Here is a 21,134-nt window from a genome sequence, read left to right as displayed (position 1 = left end):
GGGTCTGTAGCGCTATGCACATGCTCCTATGCTTAAATGACCAATTCTATACAAGATTATGCATGTACCATATTCCATCAGATGCACTCTCAGACCACGTCCTCCTATAAAAGGCATCAATTACACTGCAATAGTTAAGTGGATCTATAGAACAGAACCTCACCCATAACTAGATGGCCAAAATACACATGGCTGTGTGCATAATGCCATATATGTGGAAGTTAATTGTCCAAACGAGCTGGTATGTAATAAAGTCACAAAATTTGTTGTATCTGCAAGAAAATGTTTATTCATTGTAAACCCCACAGAAAAAAAAGCTGAATTGCAGCCAAGACCAAGTAATTAAAAATTGCCATAAAGGCAGCAAATGGTAGAGGAACTTTCAACACAAAAGTCAGTGACCGAGTTTTCGTGTTTTGCACAAAGCTGGAGAAAATTATGAGACGTATCCGCGCAACACTTCAGTGTCTGACAGTAATACAAGATGGTTTAAAATGCAAAATCATTGCAACATACAGATCCTGCTAAAACTAGAAGATAAAACGCCTGATTAATCCTATTGTGTGCATTTGCTTATTACATTTATTTTGAAAGGAGGACCCCATCTCCATACAGAAGGCGGAGCAGAATCAGATACGCTCCTCAAACAATTCCTAGTCGTTCTTATGAGGCTTGTATAAAGAGTCTAACATTGACTTGCAGGAATGCTGCCTTCCAGTAGGTGGCGCTGTAGAGGTATTATTCCATCTCCCTTATTTGCATCCTCAATAAACTGGAACACATTTAAAATTCAAAACAGATTTTTGATTGGTTTCTTCAGCACACTTGGCCAAGTTACCGGACTGTCTACTATACCTGACAAAGGTCGCCTAGCAAAGTAAAGTCTTGGCACAATTGTTAACCCTTTCCAATCCAATTTGAATCTTGGTTTTCCTAGGGGGCTTAGTCTTTCTGCCGTTACACAAAGACTAAGGTACTAAAGCCAGTACTGCACGAGTTGACAAGTTGGATAGGCTCCGACAGCAGAGGGGCTGGCAATATACAGTAAGAAAACCCCGACAGACGTCTTCCAACATCGGAGCTGTACAGCCTTAAATCATAATGTCTTCAGGAGGTCAGACAGTGGATCGGAAAGGGTTAATATGGTATTTCTTTCCTTGCTTACTATACAGCACTATGCCCCAACTTAAGGCTCCTGAACTGGGGTTAGCTCAAATACTGCTGTGACCTAGTAGCTACAGCAATATCCTAGTATTACACTTAGTACTAGGTTCAACTTGCAAGTAACAGTAGGGTAAGGGTCATATCTTTATTAGTGGTCTGCCTTTAATCACGGCAGCTCTACACCACCGGTCATATTTGAAAGTGGCCCATAAGCATCAAGGATTGGGGATCTGCGCGCTCTACAGCTGCCAGCAGGTACACGACATTCTGTACAGTCCCTTCTTGGGCACTTGGAGGAAGGTTTCCTTCTGTATGACGAATGCTTTACTTTGGTGGTGGATGGATGAAATTACTTTAATACCAAAGGTATTTTATTGCCAGGGCTACATTTAGCCACTACATTTGAGTTGGTTAGCACCTCATCTACAGCATGGGGTCTATGGCCTGCTAATATTCAGCATAAGGAAGAAAAGGAAATACCAGACCTTACTCTTTTTGCACCATAACGGTCTATTCTCAAGGCACTGAACGAGACCCATTCCACTAAACACCAAAAAATACTCCACAGATCTACTGACAAGCAAAAACATCACTATCTCGTTCCCCTTCACATCAAGTCTAGTCCAAAAGTAGTTGTTTTTGGTCCATGGCAGGTATATAGAACGTTTCTGCTGTGTTTTACCTGCACTTGCAAAAAGGTTACCTCCCCATCAAAACATTTATAAAATGTATTCTATGGAGCCAAAAATACACAAAATTTGCAATTTAGGACTCATTCACACAACCATGATTGCAGGGTGTCCACTTCCAATGATCCATTTACATTAGTGTGTAAACCCTGTGTGTAGATACGCACGAGAAAGATCGCAGCATGCTCTATTTCACTGCATATCACGCAGCACGAGCCCTATATTTTTGTTGTATAGGTAGCGTATGCAATGCAGTCCATTCGCAATACATTGCATATGGGGGATGATACATACTCAACCCCGGTATGAAACAGGGAATACAATTTAAAAAAAACCAAAAAAAAAAAACCACAAAAGTCATCCTGAGCATGACCGTGTGCATGAGATACGTGGTCATGCGCAGTGCACTCGCTGCCATATGCGATCTGTCGGCTCGCACAGACCAGTAAACCGCTGCGTGACCCCAGCAGCGTTTTCCGCATTCGGTTGTGTGAATGAGCCCATACTGGCTCCAAAAGCAAGCAGAGATTTGATTAATAGAGGGAGACAATAAGGCTGCCATTTTTTCTCAGCAATCTCCATAATGGACCTAAATGACCCTTATTCTTCAGTGCCTAGACCATCTTTAATGCCTCCTAGAGCAAACATACCTTCTAACTCTTCCTTTCATTGGATGTATTAACTGCATATAAGACCATGCAGGCTAAAATACACGGCGGTTTTCAGCCTCTATTGTCTTATATGGGAGAAATAAGTCTCCATGATATGAAGTATATACACATCAGTAAAAATATGTCATGCATTTAAATTGCAACTAATAAATCTTGCCAATTTTAAAAAATTAATTAAGTATTCTCAGCAAAAAAAGAAAAAAAAGTTAATTTCTTAAAAACTTTCATCCAATCCTGAAGTCTAATTACGGCCCGTCTATAAATCCATGACTGACGTTCATCGGTCTAAAGATTACATTTCATGGGTGACAAGGCATCAAGTTTGCCATTATAGAGTCAATTGAAATTAATGCGCCCCTTCTGATATCTCAGAGTCACTATACTCAAATGCAAGTTACAGAAAACACTCCACGAGGAGGGGATTAGAAACACAAATCTGTACCATGTACTTAACTGAACAGAGCAATGGCTATCAAATATAAAGTTTGCTTTAGATTCTAAAAATGACAATGTTTTGTACCATAAACTGGATTCTCACATTCGTAAAAGGGGTTGTGCCACTTCTAAAAGCTATTCCCTACCTTGTGCATAGGGGATAACTTTCAAATCAGTGGCGGTCTGACCAATACTGCCAACAGGACTTCAGCACATCCTGAAATCAGGGCAGTGGTGACCACACATAAGCACCACTGCACCATTTCAATGGGGCCACTGGAGACAGCTGAGCAGTTGAACGCTCATCCCTGGCAGTCCTATTAAAATGAATGGAGCAACAGGGCATGTGTGACCACCACTGCCCTCATTTCAGGATGTGCTGAAGTCCTGTTCGCAGTATTGTTGGTCAGACCCCTGCTGATCTGAAAGTTATTGGTTATCCTTTAAACCTTACAAAGCCAAAATATCTGAAATCTTGGTGAGGTTGGGGGGGGGGGCAAAAGTTCCAAAAACAAAATGTCTCCTAAGTTCCTGATTGAACAAACACACTAAAAGTTCTAGTATTAGAAATAGTGTTTTGGTTGGTACTAGGACAATACTGTTAAAAATAAAATGGCAACTGGGAGCCCTGAATTTAGTTTTGTTTTTTTTAAAGACCAGCATTAAAAATGTTATTGCATAGTGAGAACCAGGATCCATACTTTTAAGTCGTCTTGGAAAAATCTGTTCAAAGTAATTTTAATGAAACTGAGAAAGCCAAGCATACAAGCAAGGCAACAAAAGTCAGACTAGTCCTCATGTACCAAATGCACCTTAAACAAAAAAGGACTTCCTGTCCATAGCAACTTGACTTCAGGTTATACACAAAAAATTAAAACTTGTGTCTATTGGTTGCTATAGGCAAGAAGGCAGCCGTTTTCTCCCCTTGTATCTAAGGGCATAATGTATTTATTGTATATAATAAATATTACAGGAACTTCTTTGGAAGCAAATTTGTTTCTCTGGAGAAAGAGGTAAACTACTGAAAATGAATCCCTCCAAAAAGTCTTCATGGTTATGCACTGTGGTTCATTAATATTGATATGATGGGTGGCTCTCGCCTTTGGCATGTCGCACCTAAGAAGCCTTTACAACCCTAGAGGTTATGAAAGCAGCACACAAATGGAGCTTTGAGCTAAAGTCAAAATTACAGGGGCACAAAGCTGTCAGTTTAAGTGTACAACACTTAATGGGTTTGATTTCGTGTCAACGAGATTCATATTTGGATCGTTTTGTGTGGAATTGCAGCTGAAACCCAATTCTTTCTATTTTCCTAGATTGTGTATTGATCCTTGGGCAGAAAGTACAGCTAAAAATCAATTAAAGATGCTCTGAGAAGGGGAATGGGAACAATGCACGGTTACGTTTCAGAAACCGTTAAACAAGTTTGTGACAGTTACAATGATTCTTTGCATTTTAATTGCGGTTTTCAATCTATGCCTCCCATCTGTGTGAGCTATTCCTTCAAGCCTAGTTTATGTAGTTTTAGATTCAATGACTGGTAGGACATGAATGACAGATTATGCACAGTAAAAATGGCATTCAATGGTTTAAACCCAAGTGAATCACGTATGTATTTGCTGGAGGATGAACTGCAAAATTCTGTGAGGTTTATTTTATTTTTTTCTTAAAAAAGTCCAAATGGAAAAAAAAACAAAACACTGAGCTCATCCTATTGCAACATGGTGCTATCAGCTTTGCTTTTTTTTCCTTTTAAGTTAACACAAAACAGTTCTTGTAATACAATTCCATCTTTAATTGGAACAGATGCTTTTGCATGTTGACTCCAGTCAGACAAAATTTGTGGGGGAAGGGGAATTGGGTGGGCTGATGGCAACTGGCATTCATTTCTTGAGTGGCTGGTAAACTGATGCATTGGGGTCCAACCCAGATGAGCTAGTCTCCACAAACTTGGAAGAGTAGTGTGGGGAAACTGGGCTTAGGGTACTTGTCCCTGCAGTGTATGCAATGCTGGGCATTACAGCCATTACTTCTGCAATCTTCTGTTTGAGGTCTTTGATTTCTTGATCTTTCTGAAGAATTTGTCCTGTAGAGGTAGAAAGAAAAGAGGCAGTCATTACAGAGCTATATTCAGGCATCTAGATAGCAACGACACCCCATCTGTGCTTTATGGGCAGTTAGAATATGACCAGAGAACCGCTTTCACATAGCAGTATTAAGTCAAATCAAGTAACACAAAAAAAAAAAAGTACAAATTGTACTATAATACTTTTTATCGATTTTCCACTCCTGTCTTTGGCTTACAAACACCAATGAAAAATATTGACCAAAATACTATTGTGTGATAGTACCCCAAGCCTAGAACCGCAACTGAAGTTGTGGGTGAAGTTTCTTTGTTCTGTACTTTTTATGATCCACCTTTGTGCTCCAACAAAGATATCAACTTTACATGGGCTTTGAAAATAAAAATTCTATCTAAGGCCTAGTGCCCATAGCCGTGACGGACTACGCAAGCGGAATTCCGCAGCGGAGTCCGTCACGGCACCCCCCCCCCCCCCCCTACCCACAGAGACCCCATACTCCCCTCCGGATCCACTGCACGATGTCCTGCATCCCGTGCCGGCGTGCACACGCAGTACAGCGCACGACGCGCCAGCAGCGTCATATGACGCGGGTGTTGGTGAGCGGGGAAGTGGTTTCTCGCTATCTACCGCTGTGCTACAGCAGAAGATAGCGTGGCGGACGGCTTCCAATTGACTGCTGGCCTAAATCTGCGGCGTTGCCCCGCAGCTATTAGGTTCCATTGAACCCAATAGCACAATGCTCACAGTGCAGAATTCCACCGTGGAATTCCGCCCTGTGAAATTACCCGTAATCACGCGCGGACGGCTTCCATTGCAGTTAATGGAAACCGTCCATCACGCTATCTTCCGCTGTAGCACAGCAGTAGATAGCATGAAAACACTTCCCTGCCCACTGATTCCCGCATCATATGATGAGGCTGACGCGTCATATGACGCTGCCGGCGCGTCACATGACACTGACGGCACGCATGCGTTGTACTACGCATTGGCACGGGATGCAGGACATTGGGCAGCAGATCTGGAGGAGAGTATGGAGTCTCTGGGGGGGGGGGGGGGGGGGGGGGGGGAGCGCCATGACGGACTCAGCTGCGAATTTCTGCTTGTGGAGCCCGTCACAGCCGTGGGCACTAGGCACTAGGCCTAATGAAAACAAAGTGGATTTATGTAGAAGTAGCTGATCACAACAAACATGCTTAAGCCCATAACCTTTTATCTGCCCATGTTCCAACATTTGAACAGCAGACGCACAGTTGCTACCTTGCCTCGATTGTGTTAGCCAATAGATGGCAGCATTTTCCTCTAGGTGTGATGCAACATAAAATGACAAATGCTGCATGTTGCCATCAAATCCAATATAACCCAAATAGAAGTATGGCACAAACCTAGCACAGGTGGATGCTTATTGAGCAGGTAAAAAGGTTAACAATGCAGCCCTTTAGTTATTCCAATTTTTGGTTTTCCTCTTTAACAAAACAAATAATCTTATTTGTCCCGTTAGTGTAGCTGTTAAAGGGCTTTGATTTGCAGGACGAGTTGTATTTTTCAAGAGTACCATTTAACCCCTAACTACCACCCATATGTCTTGACAGACACCATTAAGTGGCTTTATTCAAAAGACAGCACTGCATTAGAAGTCCAGCTTGCGGCTCTCCAGTGCCAGGGAGATTGGGCACTTGCTCAAACATCAGGGATTGAAGAAACCTTGGATTCCCCGTGTTTAACCCTTTACATGCCATGATCCGTGCAACTGCAGCATGCAAAAGGCTGACAGAGGGAGAGTGGCTATGGTACCCGGAGGCTTGAATATAGCCTCTGGGTCTGCCAGCTACAGTGGACTATGAGGCTCAGCCTCTGGCTAAACTTCACATGCTTTCTAATACACTACTATACTAAAGTTGGAAAAAAAACAAAAAAAACAGCACCTTTGGGGAAAAAAAAAAAACAAAAAAAAAAGTTAGGTTAGAGGTCTTGTTTTTATGTACACATTTGGGCAAAAACGACAAGTTTATTCTGTGGTTCAGTACGATTTTAACACAACCTAATTTAGGTTTTGCTGCACAACTTTTAATATTTTTACATTTTAAAAATGTTATTTTAAATATTTAAAAATTCTGTCTCCATATTCTGACTGCCGTAACATTTTAGTCTTTCTGCTGATGGGGTTGCAAGAGGACTTTTTTTTTGCAAGACCAGTAATCAAAGTGGTCACACACTGATCTCCTGACTTCCACTTCTGGTTGGTGCTGGGTGCGTGTATCTCAAATTATAATCTCAGGAAAAACTGCACCACAGACTTCATTTAAAAAAAGGTAGAAACTCTTATCCAGGAAGTGAATAATTGGAGAAGGGATATTTGGTTGGTGGCATATCAAAAGTTTATCACTGTGGGTATTTTGGGAATCCAATTTCCTTTCCAAATTATTTTTTTTGGAATTCATCATCGATACAGAAAAGTGGGATTGGTTAAAACTTTTAAATGGCCTTTATTTTTAAAAATAAACTTTCCTCATTTTTATTTGCCCTCATAGGCAACTTTAACTTGCTAATTTGATCACTTAAACCATATCCTGCAATACTTCAGTATTGTAGTGTATGGTATTTCTGTCTCCATCGTATTAAGACAGGTCCATCTTAATGGGCATAAACATGGCAACCCTGGGGGCTTCAGAAGGCCCTGGTCTGCCATGACAAATAAACTTCCTCTTGTGATCTCATTGCAAGGAACAGAGGGGTTAGGTAGTCAAGACATCATCCAACGCTGCCGAACTCTGGTTGGAGAATTTAAATGCAGTGGCCAGAATTCTCAGTTACATTTAAGGCCTCATGTCCACGGGGAAAAGAAGAATGAAAATCTGCAGCGGATCAGCCGCACGCAGATCCGCGCACCCATAGGAATGCACTGACCACCTGCGGTTAGATAAATACCCGTGGATGGTATTTAAAAATGAATTAAAAAATTTCTGGAGCATGAAAAAAAATGGACATGCTCCATTTTAGTGCGGATCAGGCGTGCGGGAGCTCATAGCTCAATTGATCTCCCGCATGAAAAATAAAAGAATTATAGTGCATCCGCAGCCAAAATCCGCGCTACAAATCCGCAGCGGATCTGATTTTCCCCGTGGACATAAGGCCTAAAGGGTTAAGAGCTCCGATTGACACAAATGCCAATTACGGCTAAGTATCAGCTATTAACGACAGCCAGTACCCGCCATGTATGGAGCAGGCTCAGCTCTTGGGCCTGCTCCATACAAATCTGCCGTGGAACATGTACGCCTCTTAGCATTGAGGGGTTAAGTGTCTTTCCATCTTACCAACCATTGTTTCCAGCACACATAAAATAAAGTCCTTTTTAGCACAACTTTTTAAAAACGCACAAAAACAACCCGAAACGCTTCTAGGTTTAAGACTAGTTAAAAGTTAAACCTGTAAAGGACTTTTAACTAGACCAACACACACAAGTGGTTTTGATTGTTTGTGCATTTTAACAAGTCGAAATAAAGAGGATTTATTTTATTTTACAAGTGCTGGACTCAACTACTTGCAGAAGTATCACTTGAAGTTACCCCAAGCAGGCTGGGTGTTCTTTCATGCACCATCCCATGTGTTATAAGATGCGGGGTTCTACAAGAGTGGTGAGCTGCAGTGATAAGTTTGTATTTCTATCCTCAGATCGGAACACTTAAGTTGACGAAGTAATGTAGACAGCCGAGCTACACTTTTTTTTTGTGAATGTGCCATAAAAGTTTGGGAAGGGAATGCCCACTTAATCATGGCACAAAGTGTTTCAGGGCTCATCAGATTTGGGACAACAGGGGTTGCAACATTACAGACATTAATAGATTGCTTCAACACAATAGAAAAAAGTTTCAATTCATGTATAAAGATTAAAAAAGATCTTATAATTAAAATTTAGCTCTGACATTAAATTTTCAGAGGCTACTACTCTCACTACCCATTGGATAAAACTATAATCCAAAGTAATTATCCCCATCGCCTCAGAGTTTAAAGAATGGAGCATCGAAATAAGAACATTTCCAGTCAGTGGGTTGGGAGATCTGGTGCATTTATGTATTTTTTCCTCTGTGCACACCATACGCAAGAAGAAGTGTTGCATGCCCAACAATTGTGAATATGTCTGAACTGTAATCAAATTCAACATAATGTCTTCCCCTCTATCTTCTACTATAAGGCAGTGTTGGCATTGGAGAAAAACTATACACTTGTTGCTGGCTTCCCCCAAAATTACAGGGGATTGCTAGGCGTCCTAAGAAAGGGAACCTACAAAAGAAAAAAGGGATTGCTCAAAGTGGATATTTTGATGAACAGCTCATGGTGACAGTTTTACCATCCTAGTCCAATATTTTACTGCACAATACCTTCAATATACTCCATTAGCCAATCAATGCACAATATTTCACACTTTACAGAATGGTAAAACAAAAAACACAACAATTCTGAAATCTCAAACCCAGCTACACGACGTGCCAGTTACCTTGGGCAATCTCCAGCTGTCTTTTTGCATCACCTAGCGCCGAGAACAAATCCAACTTGATTCTGGTTTCTGCACTGAGGCTATTTTCTAAGTGCTGTGTTTTATCCTGCATGGCTGAAAGTGCAGACATTAACACCTCTGTATCTTTTTCATTTTCTTTGTACTTTCGCAGCTCCTGAAACAGATAATGCAGTAGAGGTTAAATGCCATTTCTCAGGCTTCCTTGCAAATAAGAGAAGGTGAAAAAAATACCCCTGCAGCGCCATCTATTGGATGGCAGCATTTCTTCAAATCAAAGGGACTTCTTGAAAGTCCTAATGATTGGAAGTATGAAACCAAGCCAGAAGACCATGCACAGACAGACTGTTTCATGGTGATTGCCCCTCCTCAGAGTGCAGCAGGCTTCTGGCTTAGTCTATGAGGGGCCTATGACGTGGGACACCGCTTCTGACGCAGACTTCATTCACACACTTATTTTGGGCTTGTAAAAACAAAGTTTGTATAATGGAATTGTTTTTATGTTTAATACACAGACATTTCATCAGAAGGGGGGGGGGGGGGGGTTGTTTCCAGTCACTGTTTATAGCACGCTTCATAGTTTCCTACTGCCTCGCTGAGAATGTTTGATCAGTCTTCAGTGGAAACAGGAAAAATACAGCAAAAACAAACATGTATTTATACCTGAATTGCAATGTGTGAAATCACCAGAACGTCTTCACTTAATACTCATCCGTTTGCATAACCACCACATTAAATGGAGAATACCTACACTATAGTGAATAAGACCAATCATATTCCTTAAAGTACCCACATTTGTCCCTGCATGTAAGAGGAGTAACCACACTGGTAAATATTTGCAGTCTTGCAGGGGGTTACCTGTAAACCGAGTGGTACGGGACTATCAGTCAGTCTGCAGGGATGTTTCGTACTGCTTTTGATTGCAACCAAAATCAGTGGCCATGTGCCGTACTCCTGGCATCATACAAAAAAGTCTGCACCTCCAACAAATAAATTAAATGTGAAGGTACACACAAGCCATGGCAACAATTACAGTAACAGACACGAGCCTCAGCACTCATACAGTTAGTATCTGAACAAAATTGCACGTGTTTATACTTACTCCGCACAACGCGTTTGTTACAGTAATTGTTGCAGCCACAGCTTTCATGCACCTTCACATTTAATTTGTTGGAAGTGCTTTTTTGTGTATGCATTGCATTGTTGTGGGAATGCCTGCCCTCCCTTTTGTCTTGCACTCCTTTCACCCATATGTACCTGGTGGTTTAAGTATACATTCAGGTATCCAGGTTTCCCCAAGTTCAGCCTCATGTCCACAGGCGGCTGAAAAAATCTGCAACCCCCACCTCTCTAAGCCTTCAAATCCGCACCTGCAATTGTATTTGTGGATGCATTGTGGATCGTCCACACCCACTGACTTCTATTGAGCCCGTCCATACGGAATCCACACTGAAATGAAGCATGTTGCGATTTGTTTTCCGCACCAAAAAGGTCTGCAAATCAAATCCACATGCGTAAATTCAGTTGTGGATGCCAAGGCTTCTCTATGGGCACTTTGAATTGTGCCGGTGACCCGTGTGGATTCCACAAATCAAATCCACACGTGGACATTGGCCTTCAGAGGCCTTTGGCCCAAAGAGTGGCAATATTTTAGAGCTAGGTACCCTTCCAATAAGGTTTATATTGACATGACGGATGGGTCCATATGTTCTGATCAAAATATGCGGCAAGAACCTTGCATTTGTATGCAGTTAGTATAAGTAGTTGCACAATTGTATTCAGATATTAAATATATGTATGAGTGCTGAGGCCCGTGTTTTTGGTACTCCTAGAATCATGGCTGCCATTCCTTAGCAGTGATGCCGAGAGTATGGTATGTGACTGTTAGGGTGCCTACCCACTTGTGATTTTTTTTCCTGTGATGTTTTGCGTTTTTTCTCAAGAGCAATTAGTATAGAATGTGTTCTTGTCCATCTGGGTGTTTTTTCCGTTTGGTGGGGGTTTTTCACATAGGAACTGTCAGTTGCATATGTCTCCTTATTTTTCTCTTAATGCACCCATGATTGTCAATGGAGGGCTGCAAAAAAACGCCGCGAAAAACGCGCAAAAAACGCCGTGGAAAACGCCGCGTTTTTCACGCGTGAAAATCGGCAACGCAGGTGGGTAGGCGCCCTTATGCTGCATTTAGTGTTGGCCATTTGTAAACAGACTGGAAGGGTCATGGATGCTGGATCATCAGGGGAAGCAAGTAGTAAGGGTTCTTTTGCTACAGATAGAAACTTAAAAAAAACAAACACTACTTTAATGGTGGTTTCATATGCAACATTTTTTTGAGAGAAAAGCCATGCATGTTTTTGATGCAGAAGCGGATCCAGCAAGAAGGAGAATTCTAAGTCCTTCCTTTACATTTTCCATTCCTTTTGAATTTACATCTGGCTTTGGCGCAAATTGCATGCTAAACTGTCACAAAAACGACAGTGTTTGCCAAGTAAAACACTAAGCAAGACCATCCTTAGCCCCATTCACATGACAGTATGTTGCATCAGTATTTGTAAGCCATAACCAGGAGTGGACCCAAAATGAGAAGCTCTAGTTTCTAACCTTTCCATTACACTGTCTTGGTGCTGGCTTACATATACTGACCAGAAGACTGCCTTAAGAGTAACACTAAGAATTTTTTTTAATAAGTTGTCTGGGTTCTGCACTTTAGGCTGACAGATGGTGATGGATCCTTGCTGTGGAACGGGGCTTCAGTGACTGGTCTTTTATAATTCAGAAAATTGTGTGAGAAGGAGTAAAGTGAATTCACTGATCTCCTGGGACATAACTCTACATTACTCCCAATTTTGGTTGCAAAATGTTGATGCGTCTGTGCCATGTATACCCACTCTCCTCTCCACCTTCACCACCATGTACATGACGATCACTTTATTACACCGCCCCTTTTCCCCTACCCACTCTCCTCTCCACCTTCACCACCATGTACATGACGATCACTTTATTACACTGCCCCTTTTCCCCTACCCACTCCCTCACTTCATTGTTGAATGATACTTTGTATATTGGAAAAGGTTTAATAAAAATCTTTTTTGAACCCAATATACAAAAATGAAAAACCTAAGCAATTCTCCATTATTTTCTTAAGGCTGCTTGTCCATGGGAGAGTTGTCATCGCGTCTTCTGCAGCGACAATCCAGCCGCAGGTAACGCAGTGAACGCTTTCCATAGGAGAACTGTAAAAGGCGCAGCCCGACCTCCAGAAGCGGCGAATCATAGCGATTCATAGCGATTCATATCACGGCATGCTGCGATTTTCTGCGGTAAGCCTATTAGATAGGTTCACCGCGGAGACCTGTCAGTTCTCCCACCCTCCTCCCGCGTGGTGGAATATCACTAGCGATATTCCACCTTGGCCGTGGACAGGCAGCCTTACACACTAAATTATAGTATATTTAACCCACTGACTGCTTCACAAGTAAACTGTTACACAACAATCCTTGCCCTTATTTGATCTGTAAATGAAGGCAGGTTTACTACTAGTTTTTTCCTCCAGTAGCTCTGCAGGAAGATACCATACCTGAACTTTTAACTCCAGTTCCCTTATCTGGTCTTCTTTTAGTTTCATATCTATTGATAACTTTTTACATTCACTCTCCAGATCTCGGATTCGACTTCGTAATGTTTCTGTACATTCACCTCTAATACAGAAGAGAGGGGTATAGTCATTTAGGAGCGATCTTGAGAATATCAACTCAGTCATTCTACATACAGTGCACATGTACCTGTTCGCTGCAGCAAATGCGACTGCTCTTGCTGCTGTGGCTTCTTCTAACTTCTTCCTCTTCTTCTCCTCCATGAGCTGCTTCTCTACAAATGCTCGAGCTTCTTGCTCTGCTTTCAGCTTCTTCTCCAGCTGAGTAATGGTCTGCTTGTCCTTCTGCTTCATCTGAACAGCATTATGTAATCTGAGTGACAAGATAACATGTCATTGCAGTGAAGAATAAAAAGACATTTCTGATGCAACATATTTTCCCTCTATAAACCAGACTCACTTGTTTTGCAACAACTCATTTTCTTGTCTGAGCTGCCCCATTTCATTTCGAATTCCCCGCTCCGTGCTTGTTAGTACATTGATCTGACTGCGGAGATCTTGTTCAATTTGTCTGCTGCCCTGCAAGTCTGCTTTTAACTTCTTCACATCTTGCTCCAACCTAGAAGAACAGAGATGGTCAGTCTGACACACAGTAAAAGCATAAGGATAAAGTGAGACCAGGATTGCCATGTCTACACAACCTTCAGATCAGTAGATGTTCCATCTGCAGTCACCTCCTTACCTTTTGCTTACGGCTATTCATACTATGGCAAATGTGCGAATGCTGATGTAAATGGCCATTAGCATCTACACAAGGTTTCCATGACAACACTGCACTAACAAACCACAATCTCAGAAGGAAAGCCTAAAATTGGTCTCTTTCAGATTTTTAAAGATAACTTTGTTCTTGTGTCAAGTTGACAGCAAATGGCGCCACCAACCTGCATGGGCACGAGAATACAACGCACATCAGACAGCACACATTGCTTGTCCCATTCTCATCTGTGAAGATGGTCAGTCCGTGTGAAATCTCACTTGTGTTCATTACAGCCCATGAGACTATAAAATACGTGTGTGGTCTGTAGGACAGAAAATACACCCACACAAATATGCACAAGGATAGAGGAAAAGAAAAACCTGTTTCACTCCCATCTCTTCACACAATTCAGTGACCCTGGAGATTACTAACATATTGGACTCTTTAAATAGTGTTATTTACATTTTTCAAGTATACAGGCCATCATTTAATGAGAAGATGATAAAAGGGGTATTCCCATTTTGGCTTCTCATGGCAGAGATGGGAAAACCCAGGCCTTGGTTTCTGTCCCCCTGTCAGAAATGGCTGAGCGCTTCAGCCCAGCGCCGTCTGCCTCGTTTCTATTGAGGTGAATTAGAGCTAAACCATGTAGCACACCTCCAAGTTACAGTGTAGTGTGCTGTGCCATGACACTTCTGTAGCTACCACTCACTTCAATGAGAGCGACAGACACTGCGCTGGACTAAAGTGCTTGGCTGTTTTCATAGTTACCGGCCAGATGATTGATAACTACACTATTGGTCAAAAGTTTTAAAAACACCTCGATTTTTCAGTTCGGGCTCGTTCACATGAGCGTCAGATGTTCCGAACCTCAGTCACCGACTTCTGCTACAGAACAGGACATAACAGCTTTACACAATCTAAGCTTGCTGCGTTATCAGCTATGGGTGGCTACTTTGAAGAGTCAAAAATCTAGATTTAATTTGTGGAGTAAGCCCCCTAGGAAAACCAGAATACAAATTGGATAGGAAAGGGTTGAATTAAAAAACAAACAAACAACCAAAAAAAAAAAAAAACAACGAACAATGGAGTTTTGACCGGTGGTGTATAGCAGTGGATTCCTATCTGTGCGATAAAAAGCAGAAATAGGAAGACCCCTTTAATTCTGTTAAAGAGGATCCGTCAGCTCTCATAACTTGTCTGTTTTAGCAAATACTTAAATCCCCATTAAATAGTTGTGGATCACCTGGCTTCAGAACTCTACACGCCACGTAATTCCTACTGAAAATGTAAATTAAATGGACAACTGCCTTACCATTTATAAGGGACCTGTTGCAGCATACGGTCAGAGGGGCTGGTTGTATACTGTGGCCAAGCTGATCAGATCCAATTTTTTAATTTAGTTTTTTCCATACAGACCCGTGTTTGACAGTGCTGGGAGATGGACCTGTGAGCCTTCCTGACCAGTGACCCCTCTCACTGACTGTCAGGGAAGTTGGGGGGCATAGAGTAAGCACTGCTTGGACTAGATCAGAATGGAGGGGTACATCCCTGGCAGGTAACACCCAGTTGTGAATTTATAAAATTTCAAGGCAGTATACCGTTCTATGAAAAGAGGCTCCAGAACTATATTAAAAAAGCGAGCATTTCCTTTAAAACAGACATCAGGAGAGCCGATAGATCCTCTTTAAAAGGCTGACCCATCATTTTGGCAGTACTACAGTCATCCGTTTAAAGAGTAACTGCACTTTCAGCTAACTTTTCATGTCTCCATGACGTGTCAAAAGTATTGATCAGTGGAGGTTGTGCTGCTGAGGCCCCCGCTGATAGCTAGAATGAGGGGGCTGCAATATTCAACCCTTAGCTGTCTTTACTGCTTTGAGTCCTTCCAGAAGCTGAAGATGGGCTGAGTGTATAGCACTTCCTTTAGACCTCTACGCCGGCCATGTTCAGCTGCCGAAATGAGCCGAAAACCAGAAAAGACAGCCGAGGGCTGAGTGCTGCAGCCCCCTCAGTCAGCAGAGCGACCCCCACTGATCAATACCTTTGACAGGTCTCTGAACGCTCAGGTACTCTTTAAAACGCTACATCTTCTCCCTTTACCCTTAACTATGCCTTTTTAATGAAATTAATCCTGTTGGATAATGTAATATCTTATAGTAATGGTTGTTATGAATGAGGTGATAGCAATTGTGGGTAGTTTTTTCCCCCTTTTTTCCCTTTATTTAAAGCCTTATGTAAAGGAGGGGGGGGGGGGGGGGACCAATTTCTATACAAAAACTTATATGCCGCGGTCAGCACCTGTGCAGAGGGTGAGCAAATGAGTAATCCTCTCTGTTGGGGGTGATAACGAACAAAAATTCATGTCACTTCACCCTTGGACAGGGAAAGAGGCAGGAGATTCACAGATCCATTCTCTGCTGTTGAGTCATTCACTCTCCTCCTTCGGCTGGGTAGAAGTGCAGCTGTAAATTTAGCATTGCGGACCCCACTTCAAACGGCTGTAGCACCAGTTCTGTTAAGTGCTTCGACATGCTCTTTGTGTAATTTTAAAGGGAAGATTCTGTCACCATGTTGGTAGTCTTGATCGAATGGGAGCTAAAGCCATTTAAATTACAACAAGCTCTGTTCATCCAAAACCGTAATATCCTTTTCCTGTTGAATAGAGCTCCTCCTAAATCTCACCCACATAGCTTCTACTGCAAGCACTATGAATTTCCTGCAGCATATTTGGCTCGTGTTAAGGCACCCCAAGTGTGTTAACAGAAGCCCAGGTGGCAGACCTAATAGAAGGGGTTAACAAAAGCAACCTGCAAAATCTGAAAGGTCATTAAATTGTATTTTAAGTGTATATCAAGTGCTGTTTATTTTTTAATTATAAGAACTGTGTTCTCCGCTTTTGTGCCTGTAACAAATTGTAAACGAGGGTTAATATACCAATCCCCATTGGTAGGTTTTACAATAAACATGCATTGTCATTTTTGAAGAATGCTGAATTAACAAGATTTTTTACAAGAATGGATTGTGCCCTTTATAATACAACTGGGGCTTCATTCAGAGTTTGCTTCCAGCATTGTGACCTGAATTATACCAGCTACCTGCACACTATCACAGAACTAAACCATGGGAATACAACTTTCTAGCTGTGGGCCACATTTTGCCCTTAGAATAGCCTAATTTCCTTGTCGTAAAGCTTCATCTAGCTGGTGGATTCCTTAAAGCTTCTGGTCTACGACAACATGGATGTTATTGATGACAGCATCATCTACACATCCTTGCTGCAGAACTATTGTTCCATCAAGTCATGGATGAGGCTCTTGTTCAGACCACTAGAAGACCAGAAAAGGCCCATCCTGAACATGGAGCCAGCTCTGAAATATGGCAGGTTATCCTGCTGGATGCAGCCAACAGAAGACTGGGATACAAGATTTACAAACAGGATAAATATTCCCCACACCGTTCCACCAAGTCGAATGTATCCATGTGGTTTACATTGAACCTGACCATACGAAGCACACAGTGCAAGGGTGATCGAGACTTGTTAAACCAGGCAATGTTCTGCTAAGAATGGGGTAGAATTCTGAAAACTGCTGTAGCCTGTTGCCCCTAGCAACCACTGTGCATTTTTAATTTTTCAACAGCATGAAATTAATGCTATGCTGTGACTGGTTGCTATGGGCAACAAAGACTTGCAATTTCACAAGTTCCTAAATTTCAGAACATTTTCATAATGTGCCCAATGGGGCCTTAGCCCTTCAAGAAGAGTGGATCCCAGTAACATCTTCACTTGCTAGATCTGTGTCACATGCAAAAAACAAAATACATGAGGACCAAACACAATAAATATGCAGTTGCGCTGCGTGAATTGCGCAGTGTTTTCATGCCAGTGTGAATGAGCTTCTCACTTTTCAGACATATTGCCTGTACATGGCGAGAGTAAACCCCCAACGTATAAGCCGTTGTTACCCCTTCATCCCCGACGTATGCATTAGATTTTGTTTTTCCACGTTACAAATAGAAACCTGACAAATCGATTATAAAGTCACTGGGATCTGTTCCAGATCAGAGTAATAGGTCAGCCCCACACCTGTACACGTAGTAAAAGAAAGCCTTACAGACAGAAGGCCACAAGGCATTATATGTGCTGAAGACCCAGACATCTAAGGAATGGCAAACAGAAGCTGCCGGCCAATGTAAATCTGTCAAGAAGAGTCTGATGGGCTTCATAAGGAGAAGGACACCAGTGAATGGATGAGCTCTGGTCATTATGCATTTAAGCAGCAGAGGAAGAACAATGTGTGAAGGGACAAGGTTAAGGTTATCCTGCCATGGGCGAGCACCAGGGGAGACTGATGGGCAGCCGAAACACTCTCCATCACAGTCACAGCAGTAGGATCCTTGGCAGAGCGGCTCAAAGATGATTTACTAAATTGGTCAATAAGCAAATATTAAACTACTTCTAGTGGCTTTTCAAGTGTTGGCCCCTTCGACAACAAGATAGCCAAAAATTGAATAAATCACTTAGAAACAAGTTTTTTTTTAATCGGATTTCTAAAAAATAACCCTCGCCATTTTTTTTTTTTGGCTGATCTAATATGTAATTAAATCAGCCAAAATTGGTGAGTCTGAATGATCTAGATAAATATATACGCAAACAATATTTTGTTGGCATATCTCCAACAACATCTGTTGTTGGGGGACGGGTAAGTTTCATTACTAGTCTCCAACAACAGATTTTGGGGAGATAAGCCACAGCTAAATGTCTAAACAGCTTTCCCTGCTCCCTAGATTCTCACACAAAATCAATACTTGGAAAATACGGGATTACATAAAAAAAAAAATAAATAAATAAAGGTGGTCTCGCCTCACTCCACATCCATGGCGGTGCCCAGAACAAGACATTGCGTCAGTAACAAATACTTCAACATGTAAGAAGAGGTCTCCAGCGCTGGTCCAATGATATTCTCATTCATAACATGATCATGCCATGTTCTGCCAAGAACCCAGGTGAAAGGGTTCAAAACATGCGGTTCTTTGACGTTTCTTCCATCAGTTCAAATTTGATTTCTAATTAGACGAGTGCTAGAAACCACCATACATACAAGAACATGCAGCGGCGGCATACAGAGGAGTAGGAAAATAGTTTGAGCAAGTTTCGTCTGATGCGATACTAATAAAACTCACACGAATATTCCAGTCCTACACAAGTGAGGCTTTCTCTCACTGCAATGAGAACTTGCTCATTTGAGGACTTCTCTACGCAGTTTAACCCGGTGTATCTAAGCTATAACCAATGATCACACATGGAATTTTTCATGAAAGAAAACAGGCTGAAAATAAGTCAGAAGCACATGCAGTTACTGACACAGTAGTGGATATAAGCATTAGTGCTGGTTCACATCAGGGGGTTCATTTTGCTGCTGCTGCATTTACAGGAAACAGCATCCCCTGGCTGAATGGATCAGCGTTATGAGTGAAATGAATGGTGCCAAGTGAACCCCATTGACTATAATGGGGTCCATTTGGTTTAGGGTTGGGCTTCCAGCTTTATACAGGACAAAATAGTGAAGCATGCTGTGCCATTTTGTCCTGTTTTTAACCAGAACTCAAATATGGATGGTCCAAACACAACCTCTGACACTGATGTGAGTAGGCCTAAGGCCAGGGTCCCACGAACGATCCGGATTCCACATGCGGGTTCCCGCGGAATCTGGCTGGGACCCTGGCCAGCAACTCTACATACCCGTTAGTTCTGTATTGCCAATGACCGGATGCTCGCCATTGGTCTAACACTTCTGGGGATAAACACTTTTGTATTTACACTTTTTTTTTTTTTTAAGTTTATAATTATGCACTGTATTGAACCATGAATATTAACCATTTATGGGACAACCACCTTTTAAAAAAAAAAAAAAGTAACAAATTAAGCTTCAGCATGTAAGATTGGTGTCGGCGTCATGTAGGAACACAATTATGACCTAGCTTGTAGCCACAACCTCACTTGAGATCCCAAGAGATGGCTAAACACAAGATGCAAAGAATGCTCCATTACTCACCTTACTAATGTATCCGGCTTACTGAGCTGGTTGTTTGGAATACAGTTCTCCGTTGGATCTTTGTGCATGCTTGGACTTTTACTAGTGCATTTCTTCTTGTCATTCTTGCTGGATGTTGAGGAAGGGATAGTCCCATTAGATGAGCTGTGGCTCCGAGGAGAGGAGTTTGCAGTCCCTGTGGTGTTCTTGTAGTTCTTAGAGGAAGTTGTGCACATGTCCTCTTTTAAAAGGTTCTCTGTACTCCCCAAGTCATTATTTAGTCGTTTACTGTTGATATGATTCTCCATATATTCAATCTCCTGCACTTTAGAGTCTGTGGACTGAAGGATGTTGTTGTTTATCCCCAAATTGTGTCTTTTCACATCCTTGTCTTTACCTTTTTCTTTATACTCCAGCTCTGGTAACGTGCTGGAAATTTTTTTATTTGACGAGAGTCCGTTGTGCTGTAACAGTATTGAAGAATCCATTTCAGATAAACCCTTGGCGGCTGTAGTACAAGAAAAAAAAAAAGTTATTGCCCTGAATGGCAAATATCCTAACAATGCACACCACTAGGAGAATGTGCCGTACCCACAAGTAATCAGGCCCATGGCTCCCACAACTCACCTCACAGGGCACTTGTACAGGTAGAAGGTCCGCAGAATAGACATCTAAATATACAGCCATTATTAACAAGTGCCTACCTTCTTCTGCTTCCCTTTCTTGCCTTTGTAACATCTGCTGTTCTGGGGGTAGTGCTTGCTGCAGGAGCTGCATGTAAAACTCATTCTCCTTCTGTACTTCTTTCTGTTTTCTCAACCGCATTTTATAACTGACGTAGCTTTTAAACCCAAAGCCTAAAGTGACTACTGGATATCCAATACTGTGAAAAACACACAAGATTATTCAGCTGTGGGTAAGTGGAATTAAGACAAAAAAAAACAAAAAAAAAAACAACAAAACACACAACACATGCTCTATGCAACTAAGGGCCCACAGCATACACATTCGGTGGGCATGTCAATCATGCAGACCTGCCTAGAACAGGTCTTGAAAGGCAACTAAGAAATTCTACAAAGGCTGCACAGGTCTGCTTCACACTTCTGCAATGTAAATGTGCATATTTATGAAACAATCTGATGACTAGTGCTAGACACAAAAAAGCAGACAAGACCGGGTAGGTTTTAGGAGTCAACC

At 41.9% G+C, this 21,134-nt stretch overlaps 1 protein-coding gene across 1 annotated transcript in view; it reads right to left on the bottom strand.

Moving 5' to 3' along the window:
* Positions 1–262: 262 nt before the first annotated feature.
* MACO1 (macoilin 1) overlaps positions 263–21,134 on the bottom strand; it is a 61,704-nt gene continuing 40,832 nt past the window's right edge. The window contains exons 5-11 of the mRNA XM_066574710.1: positions 20,642–20,820; positions 19,959–20,445; positions 13,606–13,764; positions 13,336–13,518; positions 13,131–13,251; positions 9,536–9,710; positions 263–5,045 (exon numbers count right to left, since the gene is read on the bottom strand). Of these exons, the coding sequence (XP_066430807.1) occupies positions 4,843–5,045; positions 9,536–9,710; positions 13,131–13,251; positions 13,336–13,518; positions 13,606–13,764; positions 19,959–20,445; positions 20,642–20,820 (1,507 nt within the window). The 3' untranslated portion in view covers positions 263–4,842. The remainder of the gene's footprint in view (positions 5,046–9,535; positions 9,711–13,130; positions 13,252–13,335; positions 13,519–13,605; positions 13,765–19,958; positions 20,446–20,641; positions 20,821–21,134) is intronic.

Source organism: Eleutherodactylus coqui, chromosome 1 (genome assembly GCF_035609145.1).
Source record: "Eleutherodactylus coqui strain aEleCoq1 chromosome 1, aEleCoq1.hap1, whole genome shotgun sequence".
NCBI lineage: Eukaryota > Metazoa > Chordata > Amphibia > Anura > Eleutherodactylidae > Eleutherodactylus > Eleutherodactylus coqui.
Note: the sequence above shows the minus strand (reverse complement) of the source record. Positions and strands in the feature narration are given on the sequence as shown.